General features: G+C 41.5%; 1 protein-coding gene across 1 annotated transcript; it reads left to right on the forward strand.

Moving 5' to 3' along the window:
- Positions 1-12960: 12960 nt before the first annotated feature.
- On the forward strand, positions 12961-22009 carry LOC135623906 (uncharacterized). Its single transcript, XM_065127370.1, has 2 exons — positions 12961-19551; positions 21774-22009. The coding sequence occupies exon 1, from the start codon at positions 17872-17874 to the stop codon at positions 19096-19098; it is 1227 nt and encodes a 408-aa protein (XP_064983442.1). The 5' UTR covers positions 12961-17871; the 3' UTR covers positions 19099-19551; positions 21774-22009.
- The last annotated feature ends 584 nt before the right edge of the window (positions 22010-22593 follow it).

Here is a 22593-nt window from a genome sequence, read left to right on the forward strand (position 1 = left end):
TCAAGTGGTGGAAAAATAAAATGCCTAAATAGAGAGTCAAATTATTGATGAATTTGTTGTAGCTCAGATAGGATTTGATCTTGGCGATGTTCGAGCCAATCTTGTCTTTATTCAAAGCGATCCATCCGAATCCCTATATCTTCGATAGATGATGAAGGAGCTTGCTCAATTGGATGTGATTCCTCAAAGGGACCGGTTGGAGGAGATTGGTTATCCCTAAAGATTGGTGTTTCTGGTTCTAGTTCAGGTTGAGGGGGATCGGTTCTTCTAGGCATTTTAACCCACATACCATTTCTAAATATACATCTCATTCGACGAAGTAGATTTTTATTTATGATGCTAAATTTATCTACCTTTATAACCTCTTCGTCGGGTAGTATTACAATATCGTAGGCATTAAGTATTCTAGTGATTATGCCACCATATAGAAGTATCATTCTTTCTTAGATATTTCTATCATATTTTATTGGATAAGGTAACCAAAACAGTTGTTAAATCCTTTCATGATCCAATACATGGTTCCTAGTTCCATTTGACTTACTTCATCATGATGGTATTGTATAGAGAGAATGATACTAATTAGAATGTGATGAAGTATTTTGGTGTTTAATGGTAATAGATGTTCACAACTTTTAGGAAGTACCATTAAGTTGAGATTACCGAAAATTATTCCTAAGGCATCAACATATGTGATCCCAACTATTTCATCATCCCATTGTCCTCTAAAATAACAACCTCTATCTTTTATTGGGATGCCTATTATGTCGCAAAGGGATCTATCCATAATGGATATGTGATGTCCTAGAAGATAAGAAGACACCATTTCTTCTTCATCTATATATAGATTGTTGTAAAACAACCTAACAAGTCTAGGGTAGATGGGTTCACTTATTTGTAGGATTGAGAGAAGATCTAGATTTACAGACCATTAAATTGGCTCTAAATCATTTAGTTCATCTAAATAAGCATGTTTTCCCTTATGAACATTTCTAAATTCTATGAAAGCAAATTTTTGGGCATATATAGATTTGAATCAAAAAGTGTGGAATCAAAGTTTTCTTCTAATCTCCTCTCCCCTTTGTCCATAGAGGATCTTCTAGAACCCATAAATACTGCTATTTTGGAAGATAAATAATGAGCAAGAGTGGATGATACAAAACAAAAATCAAAAGGCCTCTTAGAGAACACCTTAGTTAAGATCTTCAAGAGGATGAAGGATTGATTCTTGATCTTGCAGGAAATAGGCAGTTTTAGGTAGCTAAAGGGGAGGAATGGAGTTGGAGGAGAGTTTTAGAGCTGCAAGGAGGAGAAGAAAATAAGTTGGGGTCGATTCTACCGTCGACCCTAGCTCGGGTTTAAAAGGGGCAGGTTGTGGGCGGTGGCACCACTAGCTGGGCGGTGCAACCACCTACCACCCGTGACAGCCAACGGTTCTACCACCAATTGGGCGGTGCCACCGCCTATAGGCAGTGAGCACTGCTTTTAGGGGTGTGTGGGCTGATGTGGGTGTTTTTAATTTGAAGGGAGTGTTTGTTTGTGAAGCACATAACCCTAATTACATAATCATGTAAAAATTCACATCACAAGATGAGGAAATTTATGCGTTCATGATCAATCTTGTGAAATGCATACTCTACTCAAATGTCATATAGAGCTTATATATCTTCAATATGTTTATGGCTTATATCATACAAAATTTGTATGAAAACTTAGCTTGCAAGACGTAAGTGTTGGGAAATCTTGGGGCAACATCACATGCGCAGCGGAAGAACAAGAAAACAAAATCCCCTATTCCCAAAGAGATGTTCGTTGTCGTGCAAAGATTGGTACGTAAAATCTGCGAAACTTAAAATTGCGTATAGAGTAGATTGTGTTACCTAGGGAGATTGTATATCCCTATTTTCTTGCAAATCTTTAGGAGAGGGTGAAGGAGGTCAAGTGTCCTCCTCTCTAGTGGTGATCCACACAGCAGGGCTGTGACGACACTCCTCAAAACTCTAGGCCTGCTCTAAGGTGGAGAGGGAGAGGAGAATAGGAGAGGCAAGCAAAGGCTCTAGCCTATGAGGCTCTGAATCCCTCATATTTATAGAGGTCCCCTGTAAAAAACCTAATGGATCCTCCCCTAGTAGGTATTGGATCTGCATTCAATTACCTAAGCCTTTTAGATTAGTGGATTTCTATCCAATAATCTCTCATGGGCTCTTATTGGATCTCATCCATGGGATCCAATAATTCAGGAGCATATTGGATGTCCAATAAGATAGGGGCTCCGGCAGATATTTCATATCTGAATCTCTACTCATCGCAATGCCTACCATATGTGTGTGACCCTCTAGGCCCAATATCGAGCTGGCCATGAATCATACCTGTCAGAACTCCTTCTAACTTAGTGAATTATTATCTTTGTAATAATTCACTCGACTCATCGACTACGGATGTATTAGGCTACTACGCCGTAGTCCCTAAACGATACAGGGGAATCCAATTCATTGGACTTGTCTGTCCTCAGTTACCGTGTACCTATAGTCCCTCACCCATCTAATATCCCAAAGACTGTATATCGAGTATGGTGCTATCAGACCCATACGGTTTCTACTCGAGTCTCATTCTAATCGGATTCTCTCGGAGAACTCTTTCTCTCTCAACCCGAATGACCCTAGCCAGGGATTTGTCTGAACAAGAACACATGGATATTCCTCTCATGACGCTGAGAGTGGATAATCCTTTATCGACACTCAATAACCCTCGTAAGGTCGTCTGCCACTCCTAATGACCAGCTGTACTAAATCTAGGATATCCAAACCTATAAGTTTGGTATCAAAGAGTGGAGCACTCATATAGGACATCCTTGGTGTCTCAAGTCTAAGGACCAAATACACCACTAGGACTATGGAATCGCTGTCTAACAATAAGGCATCATCAACCATCAAACATTCCAAAAGCGGATCAATCAGTGAACTCATTCTCTAATGAGCACCTGTGCTGTATCTCTAGTGTCCCCACACGAGCAGCTATGAGACCAACTACATCCATCATATGGACGGGTATACAACACACTAGTCTGTCCGGTTATCACGATGTGCCTCTCGAGTAACCTATGACCGGGATTATTTAGGATCTATGTTTAAAGGTGAATCGGTCTCATTATTGTGATCTCATCACAATCCGATTCCCATTGCACGGATCCAAGGACATCACAATATATACATGTATATATGCAATAATCAATATAAAGTGATAAATACCAAAATATAATAAGCAAAAAGATTATGTATCAAGTCACACGTGCCATCACTCACGTGATTGGCTTGCTGGGCACCTATGACTGGCAATCTCCTACTTGACCTAAAGTCAATCACCTATGTGTCTGATTCCTATCAGACCCCTATGACACTCAAATATAATCTGAGACAACAACTTTGTTAGTGGATCTGTAATGTTATCTTCGAATGAAACTCTTTCTACTGCTACATCTCCGCGGGTTACGATCTCTCTGATAAGATGGAACCTCCTCAGAACATGTTTAGATTTCTGATGAGACCTGGGTTACTTCGCTTGAGCAATCACCCCGTTTTTATCGTAATATAAGGAAATCAGATCCTCACTATCCGGCACGACTCCCAAATCTATGATGAACTTCTTCACCCAGATTCCCTCCTTTGCTGCATCTGATGCAGCAATGTACTCTGCCTCTGTGGTCGAGTCAGTAGTAGTATCTTGCTTGGAACTCTTCTAGCACACTACTCCTCCATTCAATGTGTACACATACCCCGAATTTGACTTGCTATCATCGACATCAGACTGAAAACTCGAGTCTGTGTAGCCTTCAACCTTGAGGCTACGACCTCCATATACTAGTAAAAGATCCTTAGTCCTTCTCAAGTCCTTAAGGATACACTTTACTACTTTCTAGTGCTCCAAGCCTAGATCCGCTTGATACGTGCTCGTGACACTCAAAGCATGTGCTATATCAGGCCTAGCACATAGCATGACAGACATAATAGACCCTATCGCTGAGGCATAAGGTATCATATCCTTGTTCGCCTTTTCTTCTAGAGTCTTTGGGGATATACTCCTAGAAAGCGATATCCCATGTCTCATCGGTATGAGACCTCTCTTAGAATTTTCCATGCCAAACTTTTTAACAATGATTTCTATATACCTGGACTAGGACAAGCCAAGCATCCTCTTGGATCTATCTCTATAGATTTGAATCCCCAAGGTATAGGATGCTTCCCCTAAGTCCTTCATGGAGAAGTGTTTAGATAACCAAGCCTTTACTATGGATAGCATTCCTATGTCATTCCCAATGATCAGGATGTCATCCATATATAACACCAAAAAGGTGATAGCACTCCCACTTACCTTCCTATACACACAAGGCTCATCTTCGTTCTTAACGAAGCCATAAGATCTGATTGCCTTATCAAATCTTATGTTCTAACTTCGGGAAGCTTGCTTTAGTCCATAAATGGATCTAAGCAACCTACACACCTTATCTAGGAAGTTCTTGGACACAAATCCTTAAGGTTATATCATATACACCTCCTCCTTGAGGTTCCCATTGAGGAACTCATAATCATAGTGTATTGCAATAGCCAATAGAATTCGGATAGATTTTAGCATTGCTACAGGTGAGAAGGTTTCGTCATAGTCAACACCTTGCCTTTGACGATACCCCTTAGCCACTAGCCTTGCTTTATAAGTCTCTACCTTTCTATCTACTCCGATCATTTTCTTAAAGATCCACTTGCAACCGATAGATACAACACCTTCGGGCGCATCAACTAGGTTCCAAACCTTGTTGGAGTACATAGAATCCATCTCAGAATTCATGGCTTCTTGCCACTTCCCAGAGTCTATACTCATAATAGCCTCATCGTTGATCTAAAGATCAATATCCTCAACATCTTCTCCTCTAATATGTTCCATATATCTCTCAGGAGGATGGGATATTATATCGGACCTACATAAATTTGGAACTTGTGTGTTAAGTACCTAAACAGACTCGGGCTGTAGAGTAGTGCTTGAGCTAGGTTCTCCAACCTTGCTCAACTCTATCATGCTCCCACTGTCTCCGCCAAGAATATGTTCTTTCTCAAGGAACACTGCTCTCTTAGCTACAAAGACCTTTTGGTCCTCGAGATGATAGAAATAATACCCATAAGTTTCCTTGGGGTATCTCACAAACTTGCACCGCTCTGTCCTCGATTCCAACTTATCGAGGTTGTGTCTTTTAACGTGGGTAGAGCAGCCCCAAATCTTAACAATCTTAAGATCGGGCTTCTTCCTTTTCCATATCTCATATGATGTAGACACTACCGACTTAGTTGGAACTCTGTTCAGAAGATAAGCTGCGGTCTCTAGGGCATATCCCCATAATGAGATGGGTAGGTCAGTGAAACTCATCATGGACTGTATCATGTCTAACAGCGTACGATTTCTCCTTTCAGACACACCATTGAGTTGAGGTGTATAAGGAGGTGTCCATTGGGATAATATCCCATGGTCCTTGAGGAATTGAGTAAACTCTGTACTTAAGTACTCACCTCCTCGATCTGATCGAAGAGCCTTGATACTCTTTCCAGTTTGGTTCTCTACTTCATTCTTATAATATCTGAATTTCTCAAAGGCCTCGGACTTGTACTTTATTAAGTATATATATCCATACCTTGAGAAATCATCAGTAAAGGTAATGAAGTAGGAGTAACCACCAATGGCATGAGTTGACATGGGTCCACATACATCACTATGTATGAGTTGACATGGCATGAGTTTCAGCAATTTAGTGGCTCTCTCTTCAGTTCCACTAAATGGAGAGTTGGTCAATTTTCCACGAAGGCAAGGCTCGCAAGTGGTATATGACTCATAGTTGAATGGATCTAGATATCCATCATTTAGCAACTTTTGAATCTGTCCCTCATGGATGTAACCTAGCCTACAATGCCATAGGTATGCATTATTCACCTCATCTCGTTTCCTCTTAGACACATTTACATTTATGATATGTGAAGTAGTGTCTAGCATAAACAAACCATTATGCAATGTTCCTTTTGTGATGATCTCATCATCTAATAATATCGAATAACCATTATTCTCAAAAACTAATTTATGTCTACTAACTATCAAACATGAAATGGAATAATGTTTTTGATAATAGAAGAAATAAAATAACATGCATCTAATGCAATAAAAGCTCTACCAGGCAAATGTAGGACGACCTCACCAATAGCTACTATAGCAACTTTTGCTCCATTGCCCATCTTGAGGTCCATCTCGCCTCTCTCTAGTCTCCTAGGCCTTGCCAAAACTTGCAATGAATTGCATATATGATAAGCACTACCGGTATCCAATACCCATGTGTTATCATAAGAGTTTGATAAATGAAGACTGATCATGAATATAACTGAAGCTTCTCCAAGCTTCTATTTCACCCTCTCTACAAGGTACTCTTTGCAATTCCTCTTCTAGTGCCCATCTTGTTGAATCTCGTATTTTGATGATGAAACCACTTGATATGTGTTTATAATTTAAACTGCATTTTGAGTGATGCAGGTCTACTTGATCAGGATTAGACAGTTAACGCAGGAGGAATTGACGTTGCGCCGGAAGAGATCACGTCAGGATATTGGATGGCTGAACGCTTCGGACGTCGGGCATCGGGCCAAGGAGAGCGAAATTACGCCAAGGATATCGGGGTTGCGGAGGTCAACCGCCGATTGGGCAACAAACCGCAAGAGAGGACGATGCACCGAAGAATCGGACGAAGCGCCAACCAATGACGTGCCGGGCAACAGAATGTCAATTCGCGTTGTAATAATTGTCTAGATCGGAGTTGAGTTTTGGTTTGTGTGTGCAGGATTAACTACGATAACGATGAAGACATAAAGCGAAACAAAGTGCCGGAGTCAAGCGCGGAGGATTCGTTGGGAGTTCGAGAGTTCGACGGAAGTCCGAAGGTTCGTCGGGAATGCTGCCGGAACTAGCCGAGAATGAGTAGGGAGCTTGCCGAAGGGTTTTTCGAAAGCTCGCCAGAAGGTTCGTTGGAAGTTCGCGGAGCTCACCGAGAAAGATCGGAGCTTGCCGAAGAAGCTCGTTGGAACTCGCCAAGATCAAATCGTGAAGTCTAGGAGCTTGCCGGGAGTCCGCAGAATGGTTTCCGAGAGTGTAACGGAAGACCATCGGAAGTTCGTCGAAAGCTCGCCGGAAGAAGTCTTGACTTACGGACTTTGTAATAGCTTAGAAAATATCTTTAAATTCGTAGTTAGCACGTTAATTAGGGTTAGGATTAGGTGTTAATCCTATAACCCAAGCAGGGGCCAATTGGGCCCGAGTTCGGACTGGTTTGGGCCAAGTTTGGAGCCCAACCAGTGAGCTGAATTGGCCTAGGCGGTGGCACCACCTAGACTGGGCGGTGGCACCGCTTGGTTGGGCGGTGGCACTGCCAGTCCACAGTCAGTGTTAAACACTGACAGGCGGTGGCATCGCCGGCCTCGAAAGCCAAAGAGAATTCAAATTTTGGAGCCCAAATTTGAATCCTCTTGAGACCTATAAATACCCCTCATTTCTTAGCAGAGAACACAACATTTTGAGAAGCTAGAAGTTGAGAAAAGCCTTAGGAAAAGTCTTGTTTTCAATAGCTTGAGTGTTCACCTCCTTTCTATTCATTGAAATCTTTGTAAAAGGGTGAACCACTTGTAAGAGGTTGTAAGAGGGGTGTAAGAAGGAGGTTGATATTCGCCTAGTAAAAGAAGATCGTTAGTGGATGCCGGTGGCCTCGACGGAAGAGGAATCGGAGGAGTGGATGTAGGTCACAATTGACCGAACCACTATAAACTACCTGTTAGGACTCTAGCTTGGAGAGTCCTAATTGAGAGGGATATTCATGTAAAACTGTTAGGACTCTAGCTAGGAGAGTCCTAATTGAGAGGGACATTCTGTTAGGACTCTAGCTAGGAGAGTCCTAACTGAGAGGGGCATTCATGTAGGAGGTTTTTTCTTAGAGAAGAATTAGGAGTTGTAAGGGAATAAGAGTCTTGAGTAGGAGTCATATTAGGAGTTGGTTAGAAGTAAGAGTCTTAAGTAGGAGTCCTATTAGGAGTTAGGGTTTAGAAGCCCTATAAATAGCCATGTATTCCTTCTCTTTTCATAAGCAATAGATGAATCTTTTCTGCAGCCTTTGAGCAGCAACTTGGAGGGAGGAACCCCTATAGAGTTCCAAGGAGGCCGATCCCCTAAAGAGATCAACCCCAAGTTTAGAATCTGCAAGGGTTCTAACACCTGGTATCAGAGCAGCGTTCTTGGCGTCTCGCTGCCCTTCCAAAGCCATCCATCAACCCTCCACAACCGCCCAAAGCAATTCCCACAATTGTTTAAAAGATCGTCACCAAATTCTGTCGTCATCTCCACCACCACAGATCATCTTTTGATCTCCCCGTGAATTGCAACAGGTTATGGTTTTCTACCTTACTGCTACTGCAATTTAGTTATCCTTATTTGAAAATCCCAAAAAAAAATTATTCCTATATTGCCTCATAAACTTTTCGTCATAAAGTTTTCATCTCTACGACGAAAGATACATTGCAGAATTCCAGCGGCATAGCACCATCTGTTTAATCTTGCTACTGTACTTTTTCTATCCAAATTTCTACAAAATTTTTATGACATCTTTGACATTTCCTAACAGAAGATTTCCTTTGGTTTTGTTAAAAAATTCTCAATATAAACCATTGATATTTTACGTCTAATCTACTATACTTGAAAATCTGCACTGTAAAATTCTAGCTGCATAGCACCATCTGTTTGATCTTGATACTATACTTTTTCTATCCAAATTTTTACGAAATTTTTATGACATATTTGACGCTTCCTAGCAGTGGATTTCCCTTTGGTTTCATTGAAAAATTCTCAATATAAACTATTGATCTTTTATGTCCAATCTACTACACTTGAAAATCTATGTTGTAGAAAATTTCAGCCGCATATTGTTGCCTTAACCCATCTATTTGCAATCTTTTTTGAATGAAATTTCTTATACACTTCATAGATCATCTTGGCTTCCATCTAAGATTGATCTATTGAGAAATTCATCTCTAAAAATGATTTTGTATTGCTGCAAATTTTCGTCGTAAACCGCTGAAATTTTTCGACGAGAATTCTGCAATAGCAACTTGCACCAATTTCCTTGCTGTTATACTGCCAAAATTTTCTCGATTAAATTAGACATCCTTGCTGTCATATAAACTGTGATTTTGCTACCAATTCCCTCCTAAATTCTCTTAAGTTTTTGGTGGAAATTACGTCGAGAGACCGTTGTTTCTTCGATGACAATTCTGCTCTTACAACACAACACATACTTGCTGCAACTTTCATTGATTTCTATCAAACCTTTCCTGCCAACTATCACAGATCTAAAACTTTCATCCACAGCCCTAAAACCCCACCAAACCACACCCTCAAACTACACCCAAAACAGCCACAAAACAAACCTAAATCGCAGCCTACATCCACCGATCCACCAATCCTTTCGACCATCATTCTCTCAACCTATACATGCCTTTAACCTGACAACAAAAGAGATATCTTAATATTACATATTTGGAGGCATATACTATGATATCTAAGGAGGCAATCAATGCCAAACTCGAAGCCTTGGAGGCACGAATGGAGGATAAGATTCGGACGCTTTTTACCGAACTCAGATTGGGTCGACCACTAAACCCGAAGAAATCATATCAAGGAGAGAACTTTGCCCAATCGCCCCAAGCCCAAAGAGATGACTTCCAAGGGAGGGGAGGCTTTATGACCAACCCCAACTATCCATGCATGAGAGTGGACTTCCCTAGATGGGAAGAAGGAGACCCAATTGGTTGGATCTCGTGCGCGGAGCGATATTTTCGATACCATAAAACCGCGGACGCATCTATGGTGAAAATTATAGCTATACATCTTGAAGGGGATGCCATACACTGGTTTGACTGGTTTAAACACACTTATGGAGTCCTTTTATGGCGACAATTCAAAGAAGGACTGCTGATCCGCTTCAAACCAACCGATTACGAGAATATTGACGGACAATTAGCAAAGATCTGACAAACCTCCACCATTCAGGAGTACCAAACCAGGTTTGAAAGGTTATCTAATCAAACTCATGATTGGTCTCAAAAATAGCTATTGACAACCTTCATTGAGGGCTTAAAGCCAGAGATCCAGGGAGAAGTTAAAGCGCGACAACCGTACACGCGTATGTCAGCCATCTCTTTCGCATGACATCAAGAGGAGCGATTGAATCATGAAGCTTGGAGGACTAGAGTTGCTCCTCAACCAGAAATACTAAAGCCCTTAGCCCCCCCTACTATCGATCGAGTCCCTACACCAAAGAAGTTGACAAGAGAAGAGCTTTGGGAGCAATCTGCGAAGCAGTTATGTTGGCATTGTGACGAGCCGTGGAGCCGTGAGCATCGCTGTAGTAAAGGGGGATTTCTTATGATTGAACCGATAGAACAAGTGGTCATTGAACATTCAGAATAGAGCCTTGAACATGAAGAAAAAGATGCAGAAGAAGAGCCACAACCGACCGAAGTTACGGTACATACACTAGCTGGCTACTCAAACCCGCAAACGATGAAAGGGAGACTTCTTATAATTGAACCAATAGAAGAAGAGGTCATTGAACATTCAGAAGAGAACCTTGAACATAAAGAAGATGCGGAAGAAGAGCCACAACCGACTGACGTTATAGTACATGCACTAGCCAGCTACTCAAACAACAACCGATCACTGTTCTCATCGACACGGGCAGCACTACTAACTTCCTAAATAGTAAGCTTACTGTTCGGATGCCATTACCTATCAAGAATCGCTGCAGGTTTGATGTTAAGGTCACCGACGGATGGATTTTGAAGTATGATCGTAGGCGCCCGCAGGTGAAACTGTTGCTGCAGGACCAAGAGATAATTGCAGATTTCTTCCTCCTCCCTCTTGATGATCATGAGGCCATACTCAGAATTAAATGGTTGATGACATTAGGTGATATTTCTTGGAATTTTATGCAACTATTTATAAAATTTTACAGTAAGGAGAAACAGGTGATACTGCATGGGAAACGTGACGGCGACGTAACGATGATTTGCACACAACAAATGGAGAAGGTTTTGCATAAAGCATGTAGGGGCTTTTTGGTACAACTTGAGCAGAAAATTAAAGGAGAGCCAATAGAATTTGAAGATCCAAACCTATTTCCTTTGCTTGCTGAATTTTCAGATATATTTGACGAGCCGCACAACCTACCTCTTACTCGTCGGCATGATCATTGTACAATGATTTTTTCAGTCAAATCTCCAGCAAATACTCAGCCATATCGATATCCACATCTCCAGAAGGATGAAATAGAAAGGATTTTAAAAGAGATGCTTGAAACATGAGTTATTTGGACAAGTTGCAACCTCTACTTTTGTAATATCCCTCGCTTTTAAAAATTATTAATAAAGATTTATTTATAAATCGGAGGACCTATATGTAAATACAGAAATTTCAAAGACTAAACTGTTAAGTTGTAAAAAGAAGTAAATAAAGAAAAACCGAAAATTTTGGTTTTATCCCACCGCCTCCCACGGACTCTCTGTTTCTTCGAGAAACAGAGAGGAGCGATGGGGCATGAGGAGTGAAGAAAAGAAGAAGAAGAGGGAAAAGAAGAGAGGAAGAAGAGGGAGAAGAGAAGAAGAAGAAGAAGAGGAGGTGGCTGCAGCGAGGGCTGCAGCGAGGAGCTGTGGGGCGTGGGGAGAAGAAGAGAGGAAGAAGAGGGAGAAGAGAAGAAGAAGAAGAAGAAGAAGAAGAAGAAGAGAGGAGGATAGCTGCGGCAAGGCTGCAGTGAGGAGGTGTGTGGCTTTGGGGAGGAAAAGGGAAGAGGAGAAGAAGAGAAGGAGAAGAAGAGGGAAAAGAGAGGCAGCTGCAGCAGCCAGGGCTGCAGCACCTCTGTTTCCCGCAGGTGGAAACAGAGGAGAGGATGTGTGGGGCGTTGAGGATGAAAAGGGAAGAAGAAGAAGAAGAAGAAGAAGAAGATAGCTGCGGCAAGGCTGCAGCGAGGAGATGTGTGGCCTTGGGGAGGAAAAGGGAAGAGGGGAAGAGGAGAAGAAGAAGAAGAGGAAGAGAAAGAGGCGTGATACCTCTGTTTCCTGTAGAGGAAACAGAGGAGAGGGTGTGTGTGACGCCGGGGAAGAAGGGGCTGCAGTTGCGGCGATGGCAGCTGCAGCTGGAAGAGAAGAAGAAGAGGAAGATGAGCAGGGGAGGAGGGAGAGGTTGCGGCCGTGGCTGCGGCCGCGACTGCAGCAGTTGCAGCGGGGAGAGAAGAAGAAGAAAGAAAGGAGAAGGAAGAGGAGAAGGGAAAGAAGTAGCTGCGGCTGCGGTTGTGGCAGCTGCAGCTATGGCAGGGAAAGAGGAAGAGAAAGAGGAAAGGAAGAAGACGAGAAAGGGAAGGAGAGGAAGAAGAGAGGAAGAGGAGAAGGGGCTGCGGCTGTGGCGATGGCAGCTGCAGCTGTGGCAGGGAAAGAGAAAAAGGAAAGGAAGAAGAAGAGAAAGGGAAGGAGAGGAAGAAGAGAGGAAGAGGAGAAGGGGCTGCGGCTGCGGCGATGGCAGCTGCAGCTGTGGCAGGGAAAGAGAAAAAGGAAAGGAAGAAGAAGAGAAAGGGAAGGAGAGGAAGAAGAGAGGAAGAGGAGAAGGGGCTGCGGCTGCGGTGATGGCAGCTGCAGCTGTGGCTGGGAAAGAAGAGAAGGAAAGGAAGAAGAAGAGAAAGGGAAGGAGAGGAAGAAGAGAGGAAGAGGAGAAGGGGTGGCAGCTGCGGCAGTGGCAGCTGCAGTTGGAAGAGAAGTAGGAGAGGAAATAGAGTAGCAGAGGAAGAAGAGGCTGCGGTTGTGGTGGCTGTGGCCATGGCTGCGACTGCGACTGCGGCAGTTGCAGTTGGGAAAGAAAGGAAAGGAAAGGGGGAAAAAGGGGCTGCGGACGGGATTGCGGTCGCAGCGGCAGCGACTGCGTATGCAGCAGTTATGTCTACGAGAGAAGGGAGGAAGGAAGGTAGTGCAGTGGAAGGGGCTGCGATTGTGGCAACGGCAGCGGCGGCGGTTGTGGCAGCTGCGTTTGGGAAAGAAAAAGAAGGAATGAGAGTAAGAGAAAGCAGCTGACTGTGCCTCGATGTTCGACACGTGGTGTAGTTGCGAAGAAAGGAAGAAAACGGGAGCACAAAACGAAACAGAGAGAGGACACGGAGGAAAAGTAGAAGGATTTGGGCTAGCACCTTCTTTGGATCTTCGGATCGAAATCCTTGAAAGGAAAGTTCCCTGACCGTTTCTCCTATAATTGCTCTGATATTTCTTATTGCAAGTTCCCTGACCGTTTCTCCTATAATTGCTCTGATATTTCTTATTGCAAGTTCCCTGATCGTTTCTCCTATAATTGCTCTGATATTTCTTATTGCAAGTTCCCTGATCGTTTCTCCTATAATTGCTCTGATATTTCTTATTGCAAGTTCCCTGATCGTTCCTCCTATAATTGCTCTAATCTTTCCTATTGCAAGTATCCTGATCGTTCCTCACTGTCATTTTTATCTCTACATTTGCTTTGAATATGAGGAACTTTGAATTGTTCTAGCCTTGCATTTGATATATCTCCTGTTTAGACGTAACGATTCGAATCTGTGCAACTTCTGATATTCTGACCTTTTGATACCGAGCTGCTTATAAGTCTTTGTTGGAAACTCTGATTTGTTCAAAATTGATTTCATTGGAAACTAGACTCGTAGACCTTTCTTTGATATATGGATTGAAAGATTTGGAATCCAAACACCTATCCAATTATCTGTTGAATCTGACATTATGAATTCTGCCAACAGAGATTTTGTTCTACGACACTTGCTTACCAAATTATTTGTAACTCTCTCTGTTGGACAGTTCAATTCATATGAAGCCTGTCTTATCTGAAAGTATTATCCAATGATTATTTCTGAGTAAATTGGAGCACGATTGATAGTTTGAATCATTTGTTCAATGTGCCTTCTGTATTCTGCCAGAAATCGAGCTTTGGTCGATTTCTCATATTCTGGTTTCATTCCTTTGGAAATTGATATCCTTTAGCCTTCTTATTCAATTGAACTTTATATTACTGCTTTGAATTCTTGTATGCTCTTGTCCTTAAAATTATTTGCATTCTTGAAAACTGTTGTGTAACGTTTATGCTATATCGTATTGACTCATATAGGCACATGTATATCCTATTGTTCCGCATTTGCTTTCGATATGTGCCTATTCCAATTTCATTCCTTTGGACATTGAATTCATCAAATCATCTTATTGAATTGAGTTATATGTGATTGCTTGGATTCCATATGTGCCCTTGCTTTCAATTCCTTTCAAATCTGAATATACTTGTGAAAGATTATTGCTTACTTCGGATTGACTCGTAAAGGCACATGTACGCTTTGTTGTTCCGCGTGTGCTTCCGATATATTCTGCTTATTGTTAAAACTGCCCTTTTGTACTCTGGTGTGTGGGATTGTCTGGACCTTTGCCAGAAATGGTAAAGGGTATACGCTATTTGCCCGCTATGTGGGGTCCCGCTATGAGGGATATTCTGTTTGCGCTTGTTGCCCGCTACGTGGGTATGTGATTAGAGCCTGCGATGCTCTGCCGGCCCCCTTTGACTTCACCTAGACGTGGGTGGATGGAGCTCCCAGACGTGGGAGACTTTTGTCAGGTGGTCATTCAGAAATGGATGAATCACATTCTGACTGAGATCCCACTACACCCTCTATATGTTTGATATGACATCCAGAGTTTTGGTGAGTTTGTTTCTGTTCATACTTTGGATAAGATTGATATGATTGCAACGTCATGGACGACGTTTGAGCTCTTGTACGATATGTGTACCGATATGCTCTGAAAGGCTTCATTCCCTGATGATTTTGTTTCGAAATGTTCTATATGCCGTTGATATGCTTCGGAACATTTTATATGCCATTGATAAGCTTTGATATGTTTCCTTTATTTCTGATATGCTCCAATTACGCTGTGCTCCATTTGCTATGAACTGATATGTTCTTATATGTCCTATCTGCCATTGATATGCTCCGATTACTCTGTGATCCATTTGCTATGAACTGATATGTTCTTATATGTCCTATCTGCCATTGATATGCTCCGATTACTCTGTGATCCATTTGCTATGAACTGATATGTTCTGAATTGTCCTATCTGCCATTGATATGCTCCAAATTACTCTATGCTCCATTTGCTATGAGCTGATATGTTCTGAAATGTCCTATCTGCCATTGATATGTTCCAATTACTCTATGCTCCTTTCGTTATGGATCAAATATGTTATGAATGACATGATACGTATGATTTGGTATCTATTGAGATGGTATCCTTGAGAATTCTGGTATTCTGCTTTGCATTACGATACCTTACTCGCTTCAAACTGTTCCTTTTGTTCTGAATATGCTTTGTCACTTGCTGAGCCGTTTTTGGCTCACTCCGTTGTTATATAAACCTTTCAGGTCAGCTTGTCACTCTTCGAGATGTTTGATTTGGGCTGAGGCAGTGGATAGCTATTCAGAATTATGGGCAAGTCTTGTTGGTTGTTATGCTATTGTTGTATAAGTATGTTTTGTATGTAATGAAATGTTGTCGATGAACCGAAATGGATATACTATGTCAAAGTGTTAGGAGATCTCTCTTATTTGGAATTTCTGAATGTTAAGCCTAATTTATAATGATATGAACTTGTGGTGAATAGTTGGAGTTCTGATTGTATAAATTATTTAGCTTGTGGATTTATAAATGTTATTCATGTTTGTCAAGTTGGCTTGGGTTGCCATAAATGTGAATTATCGAGTGATGTGATATATGATTATAAACTGCACAGGTTTTATGGATGTGAATATGAATAGAATGTTTTCAGTGTCCTCAAACGTTAGTTTGGATCCTGGATTGGTCTGTGACGAAAATTTTAAAAATCATGGATATTTTGAGGGGCGTGACAGAGGTGGTATCAGAGCATTGTTTGAGGATTACTGAAATATTTGATATGTTGACGTGCAAAATATATTGAGGTCTAATGAACTATAGTGATTGGTGGAAATTTTCTTTGATGTATTTTAGGAATCTGGGATGATGAGGACATTTGGTCCTCCTATTTCATTGTTTCTGATTAATTAAGGGGAATGAAAGGATTGATTGGGGATATTGAATCAGAGTGGCGTAGCGGAAGCATGGTGGACCTAATTTCATTGGTGGTAGAAAAATGAATGATGCAAACAGAGAAGATATTTGATGTACAAAATTGTTTTGATGATCAAAAGATTTCTTTTGCCACCTTATATTGGAAGTAGAGGCTGATTATTATTGGCAACAATGAAAAGAATTTTTGGAGATCAGTGACAAGAATGATAAGGACAAGTTTACCAATAAGAATATGATTGGAAATGAATCAGAAAGTAATGACAAGAGGGTCAAGACATTTGGATTTGAAAAGGAAAGTCACCACCAAAGACTTAATCATATGTGAATTACAAGTTAAATTATGAAACAAGTTTGTATTTTCGGGTGATTGGAGTCTATTTTGCTTGTAGAAAGTTGGATCATAAAATAAAAGTTTGCCCTTTGAACAAGAAGAAAGAGTCACTGCCTCCTAAATCATCAGCCCATGTAAGAGTGTATGCTATCACTGAATATGATTCTGAAACTTCTGAATTAGTGGTCAAAGGTATTATGCATGTTTATGAAAGAATGCAAATATTTGTTCGACCATGGGTCCAATCTACGATTTGATTCGTAATATTTTGCTTATCACTTGGGTATTCAACCTAGACCACTACATTATGTGCTATAAGTAAATACGATCATTGGAGATTCTTTGATAACGAAGTTGAATCTGGTCCTCTTGTCTGATTCTTATTGGAGAACTTGAACTTTTGCTGATTTAGTTCTCCTAGAGATTTGGAGTTTTGATATTATACTTGGTATGGATTGGCTATCTTCCTATCATACCAGTATGGATTGGTATATAACAAATGATCACTTTTTGCATATTTGATCAGCCGATCTTTTATTTTGAGAGTATTGGACATTATTTATCTCCTTGCCTAATGTATCCCAGGATGACTTGTTTGGATTACCTCCAAATGTGATTTTGCTTTTGATTTGGTCCTTGGGACAATCCTAAAATCTAAGCCTCTCTACAGAAAGATATCATTTGAGTAAGTGGAATTAGAAAAGCAACTACAAGGATTATTAAATGAGGATTTTATTTGGCTTAATATTTCATCATGGGGTGCTCCGGTGTTAGTTAAAAGATGGATGGAACATTGAGGCTTTGTATTGATTATAGATAGTTGAATTAGGTGACCATCAAAAAACGAGTATTTTCTAAAGTGACCACTTGTTTGATTAACTGCAAGGTGCACAGGTATTTTAAAAGATTGTTTGAAGGTCGGGTTACCATCTATTGAGGATCAAGGAGGAGAATATTTCGGTCACTCTTGGATAATTATGTAATTGTATTGTATTGATGAAACTATTTAAGAGTAGGAGGAGGAAATAAAGATATCATAATCCTCATCTTTTCATCGATTGAGCTATGATCAATTTAGAGGACTAAATTTTCTTTTAAGGGGGAGAGAGTGTAATATCCCTCGCTTTTAAAAATTATTAATAAAGATTTATTTATAAATCGGAGGACCTATATGTAAATATAGAAATTTCAAAAACTAAACTGTTAAGTTGTAAAAAGAAGTAAATAAAGAAAAATCGAAAATTTCGGTTTTATCCCACCGCCTCCCACGTACTCTCTGTTTCTTCGAGAAACAGAGAGGAGCGATGGGGCATGAGGAGTGAAGAAAAGAAGAAGAAGAGGGAAAAGAAGAGAGGAGGAAGAAGAGAGGAAGAAGAGGGAGAAGAGAAGAAGAAGAAGAAGAGGAGGTGGCTGCAGCGAGGGCTGCAGCGAGGAGCTGTGGGGCGTGGGGAGAAGAAGAGAGGAAGAAGAGGGAGAAGAGAAGAAGAAGACGAAGAAGAAGAAGAAGAGAGGAGGATAGCTGCGGCAAGGCTGCAGCGAGGAGGTGTGTGGCTTTGGGGAGGAAAAGGGAAGAGGAGAAGAAGAGAAGGAGAAGAAGAGGGAAAAGAGAGGCAGCTGCAGCAGCCAGGGCTGCAGCACCTCTGTTTCCCGCAGGTGGAAACAGAGGAGAGGATGTGTGGGGCGTTGAGGATGAAAAGGGAAGAAGAAGAAGAAGAAGAAGAAGAAGAAGATAGCTGCGGCAAGGCTACAGCGAGGAGATGTGTGGCCTTGGGGAGGAAAAGGGAAGAGGGGAAGAGGAGAAGAAGAAGAAGAGGAAGAGAAAGAGGTGTGATACCTCTGTTTCCTGCAGAGGAAACAGAGGAGAGGGTGTGTGTGACGCCGGGGAAGAAGGGGCTGCAGCTGCGGCGATGGCAGCTGCAGCTGGAAGAGAAGAAGAAGAGGAAGATGAGCAGGGGAGGAGGGAGAGGTTGCGGCCGTGGCTGCGGCCGCGACTGCAGCAGTTGCAGCGGGGAGAGAAGAAGAAGAAAGGAAGGAGAAGGAAGAGGAGAAGGGAAAGAAGTAGCTGCGGCTGCGGTTGTGGCAGCTGCAGCTATGGCAGGGAAAGAGGAAGAGAAAAAGGAAAGGAAGAAGAAGAGAAAGGGAAGGAGAGGAAGAAGAGAGGAAGAGGAGAAGGGGCTGCGGCTGCGGCGATGGCAGCTGCAGCTGTGGCAGGGAAAGAGAAAAAGGAAAGGAAGAAGAAGAGAAAGGGAAGGAGGGGAAGAAGAGAGGAAGAGGAGAAGGGGCTGCGGCTGCGGCGATGGCAGCTGCAGCTGTGGCAGGGAAACAGAAAAAGGAAAGGAAGAAGAAGAGAAAGGGAAGGAGAGGAAGAAGAGAGGAAGAGGAGAAGGGGCTGCGGCTATGGTGATGGCAGCTGCAGCTGTGGCTGGGAAAGAAGAGAAGGAAAGGAAGAAGAAGAGAAAGGGAAGGAGAGGAAGAAGAGAGGAAGAGGAGAAGGGGTGGCAGCTGCGGCAGTGGCAGCTGCAGTTGGAAGAGAAGTAGGAGAGGAAATAGAGTAGCAGAGGAAGAAGAGGCTGCGGTTGTGGTGGCTGCGGCCATGGCTGCGACTGCGACTGCGGCAGTTGCAGCTGGGAAAGAAAGGAGAGGAAAGGGGATAAAGGGGCTGCGGACGGGATTGCGGTCGCAGCGGCAGCGACTGCGTATGCAGCAGTTATGTCTGCGAGAGAAGGGAGGAAGGAAGGTAGTGCGGTGGAAGGGGCTGCGATTGTGGCAGCGGCAGCGGCGGCGGTTGTGGCAGCTGCGTTTGGGAAAGAAAAAGAAGGAATGAGAGTAAGAGAAAGCAGGTGACTGTGCCTCGATGTTCGACACGTGGTGTAGTTGCGAAGAAAAGAAGAAAACGGGAGCACAAAACGAAACAGAGAGAGGACACGGAGGAAAAGTAGAAGGATTTGGGCTAGCACCTTCTTTGGATCTTCGGATCGAAATCCTTGAAAGGCAAGTTCCCTGACCGTTTCTCCTATAATTGCTTTGATATTTCTTATTGCAAGTTCCCTGACCGTTTCTCCTATAATTGCTCTGATATTTCTTATTGCAAGTTCCCTGATCGTTTCTCCTATAATTGCTCCGATATTTCTTATTGCAAGTTCCCTGATCGTTTCTCCTATAATTGCTCTGATATTTCTTATTGCAAGTTCCCTGATCATTCCTCCTATAATTGCTCTAATCTTTCCTATTGCAAGTATCCTGATCGTTCCTCACTGACATTTTTATCTCTATATTTGCTTTGAATATGAGGAACTTTGAATTGTTCTAGCCTTGCATTTGATATATCTCCTGTTTAGACGTAACGATTCGAATCTGTGCAACTTCTGATATTCTGACCTTTTGATACCGAGCTGCCTATAAGTCTTTGTTGGAAACTCTGATTTGTTCAAAATTGATTTCATTGGAAACTAGACTCGTAGACCTTTTTTTGATATATGGATTGAAAGATTTGGAATCCAAACACCTATCCAATTATCTGTTGAATCTGACATTATGAATTCTGCCAACAGAGATTTTGTTCTACGACACTTGCTTACCAAATTATTTGTAACTCTCTCTGTTGGACAGTTCAATTCATATGAAGCCTGTCTTATCTGAAAGTATTATCCAATGATTATTTCTGAGTAAATTGGAGCACGATTGATAGTTTGAATCATTTGTTCAATGTGCCTTCTGTATTCTGCCAGAAATCGAGCTTTGGTCGATTTCTCATATTCTGGTTTCATTCCTTTGGAAATTGATATCCTTTAGCCTTCTTATTCAATTGAACTTTATATTACTGCTTTGAATTCTTGTATGCTCTTGTCCTTAAAATTATTTGCATTCTTGAAAACTGTTGTGTAACGTTTATGCTATATCGTATTGACTCATATAGGCACATGTATATCCTATTGTTCAGCATTTGCTTTCGATATGTGCCTATTCCAGTTTCATTCCTTTAGACATTGAATTCATCAAATCTTCTTATTGAATTGAGTTATATGTGATTGCTTGGATTCCATATGTGCCCTTGCTTTCAATTCCTTTCAAATCTGAATATACTTGTGAAAGATTATTGCTTACTTCGGATTGACTCGTAAAAGCACATGTACGCTTTGTTGTTCCGCATGTGCTTCCGATATATGCTGCTTATTGTTAAAACTGCCCTTTTGTACTCTGGTGTGTGGGATTGTCTGGACCTTTGCTAGAAATGGTAAAGGGTATGCGCTATTTGCCCGCTATGTGGGGTCCCGCTATGAGGGATATTCTGTTTGCGCTTGTTGCCCGCTACGTGGGTATGTGATTAGAGCCTGCGATGCTCTGCCGGCCCCCTTTGACTTCACCTAGACGTGGGTGGATGGAGCTCCCAGACGTGGGAGACTTTTGTCAGGTGGTCATTCAGAAATGGATGAATCACATTCTGACTGAGATCCCACTACACCCTCTATATGTTTGATATGACATCCAGAGTTTTGGTGAGTTTGTTTCTGTTCATACTCTGGATAAGATTGATATGATTGCAATGTCAAGGACGACGTTTGAGCTCTTGTACGATATGTGTACCGATATGCTCTGAAAGGCTTCATTCCCTGATGATTTTGTTTCGAAATGTTCCATATGCCGTTGATATGCTTCGGAACATTTTATATGCCATTGATAAGCTTTGATATGTTTCCTTTGTTTCTGATATGCTCCAATTACGCTGTGCTCCATTTGCTATGAACTGATATGTTCTTATATGTCCTATCTGCCATTGATATGCTCCGATTACTCTGTGATCCATTTGCTATGAACTGATATGTTCTTATATGTTCTATCTGCCATTGATATGCTCCGATTACTCTGTGATCCATTTGCTATGAACTGATATGTTCTGAATTGTCCTATCTGCCATTGATATGCTCCAAATTACTCTATGCTCCATTTGCTATGAGCTGATATGTTCTGAAATGTCCTATCTGCCATTGATATATTCCAATTACTCTATGCTCCTTTCGTTATGGATCAAATATGTTATGAATGACATGATACGTATGATTTGGTATCTATTGAGATGGTATCCTTGAGAATTCTGGTATTCTGCTTTGCATTACGATACCTTACTCGTTTCAAACTGTTCCTTTTGTTTTGAATATGCTTTGTCACTTGCTGAGCCGTTTTTGGCTCACTCCGTTGTTATATAAACCTTTCAGGTCAGCTTGTCACTCTTCGAGATGTTTGATTTGGGCTGAGGCAGTGGATAGCTATTCAGAATTATGGGCAAGTCTTGTTGGTTGTTATGCTATTGTTGTATAAGTATGTTTTGTATGTAATGAAATGTTGTCGATGAACCGAAATGGATATACTGTGTCAAAGTGTTAGGAGATCTCTCTTATTTGGAATTTCTGAATGTTAAGCCTAATTTATAATGATATGAACTTGTGGTGAATAGTTGGAGTTCTGATTGTATAAATTATTTAGCTTGTGGATTTATAAATGTTGTTCATGTTTGTCAAGTTGGCTTGGGTTGCCATAAATGTGAATTATCGAGTGATGTGATATATGATTATAAACTGCACAGGTTTTATGGATGTGAATATGAATAGAATGTTTTCAGTGTCCTCAAACGTTAGTTTGGATCCTTGATTGGTCTGTGACGAAAATTTTAAAAAACATGGATATTTTGAGGGGCGTGACAACTTTTCACAGGTGCTACTTGTACGCAAGAAGGACGGAACATGACGAATATGCGTTGATTACCGAGCTCTCAATGGCATAACCATCAAGAACAAATACCTTATTCCAATAGCAGATGAATTGCTAGATGAAAGGGAGCACAAATCTTCACAAAGCTGGACCTTCGATCTGGGTATTATCAAATACGAGTGTATGAAGAAGTCATACCGAAAATCACCTTTCCAACACACAACAGCCATTACAAATTTTTACTTTCTTCAACAAAAGGTGAAATATCTTGGGCATATCATATCAGAGGAAGGTGTGACGGTGGACCCCTTCAAAATTGAAGCAATG

The sequence above is a fragment of the Musa acuminata genome, chromosome BXJ1-3 (assembly GCF_036884655.1).
Source record: "Musa acuminata AAA Group cultivar baxijiao chromosome BXJ1-3, Cavendish_Baxijiao_AAA, whole genome shotgun sequence".
NCBI lineage: Eukaryota > Viridiplantae > Streptophyta > Magnoliopsida > Zingiberales > Musaceae > Musa > Musa acuminata.

Bases quoted from the DNA above. Each gene is read 5' to 3' on its own strand.
- LOC135623906 (XM_065127370.1), top strand. From the start codon at position 17,872: ATGAGGAGTGAAGAAAAGAAGAAGAAGAGGGAAAAGAAGAGAGGAGGA.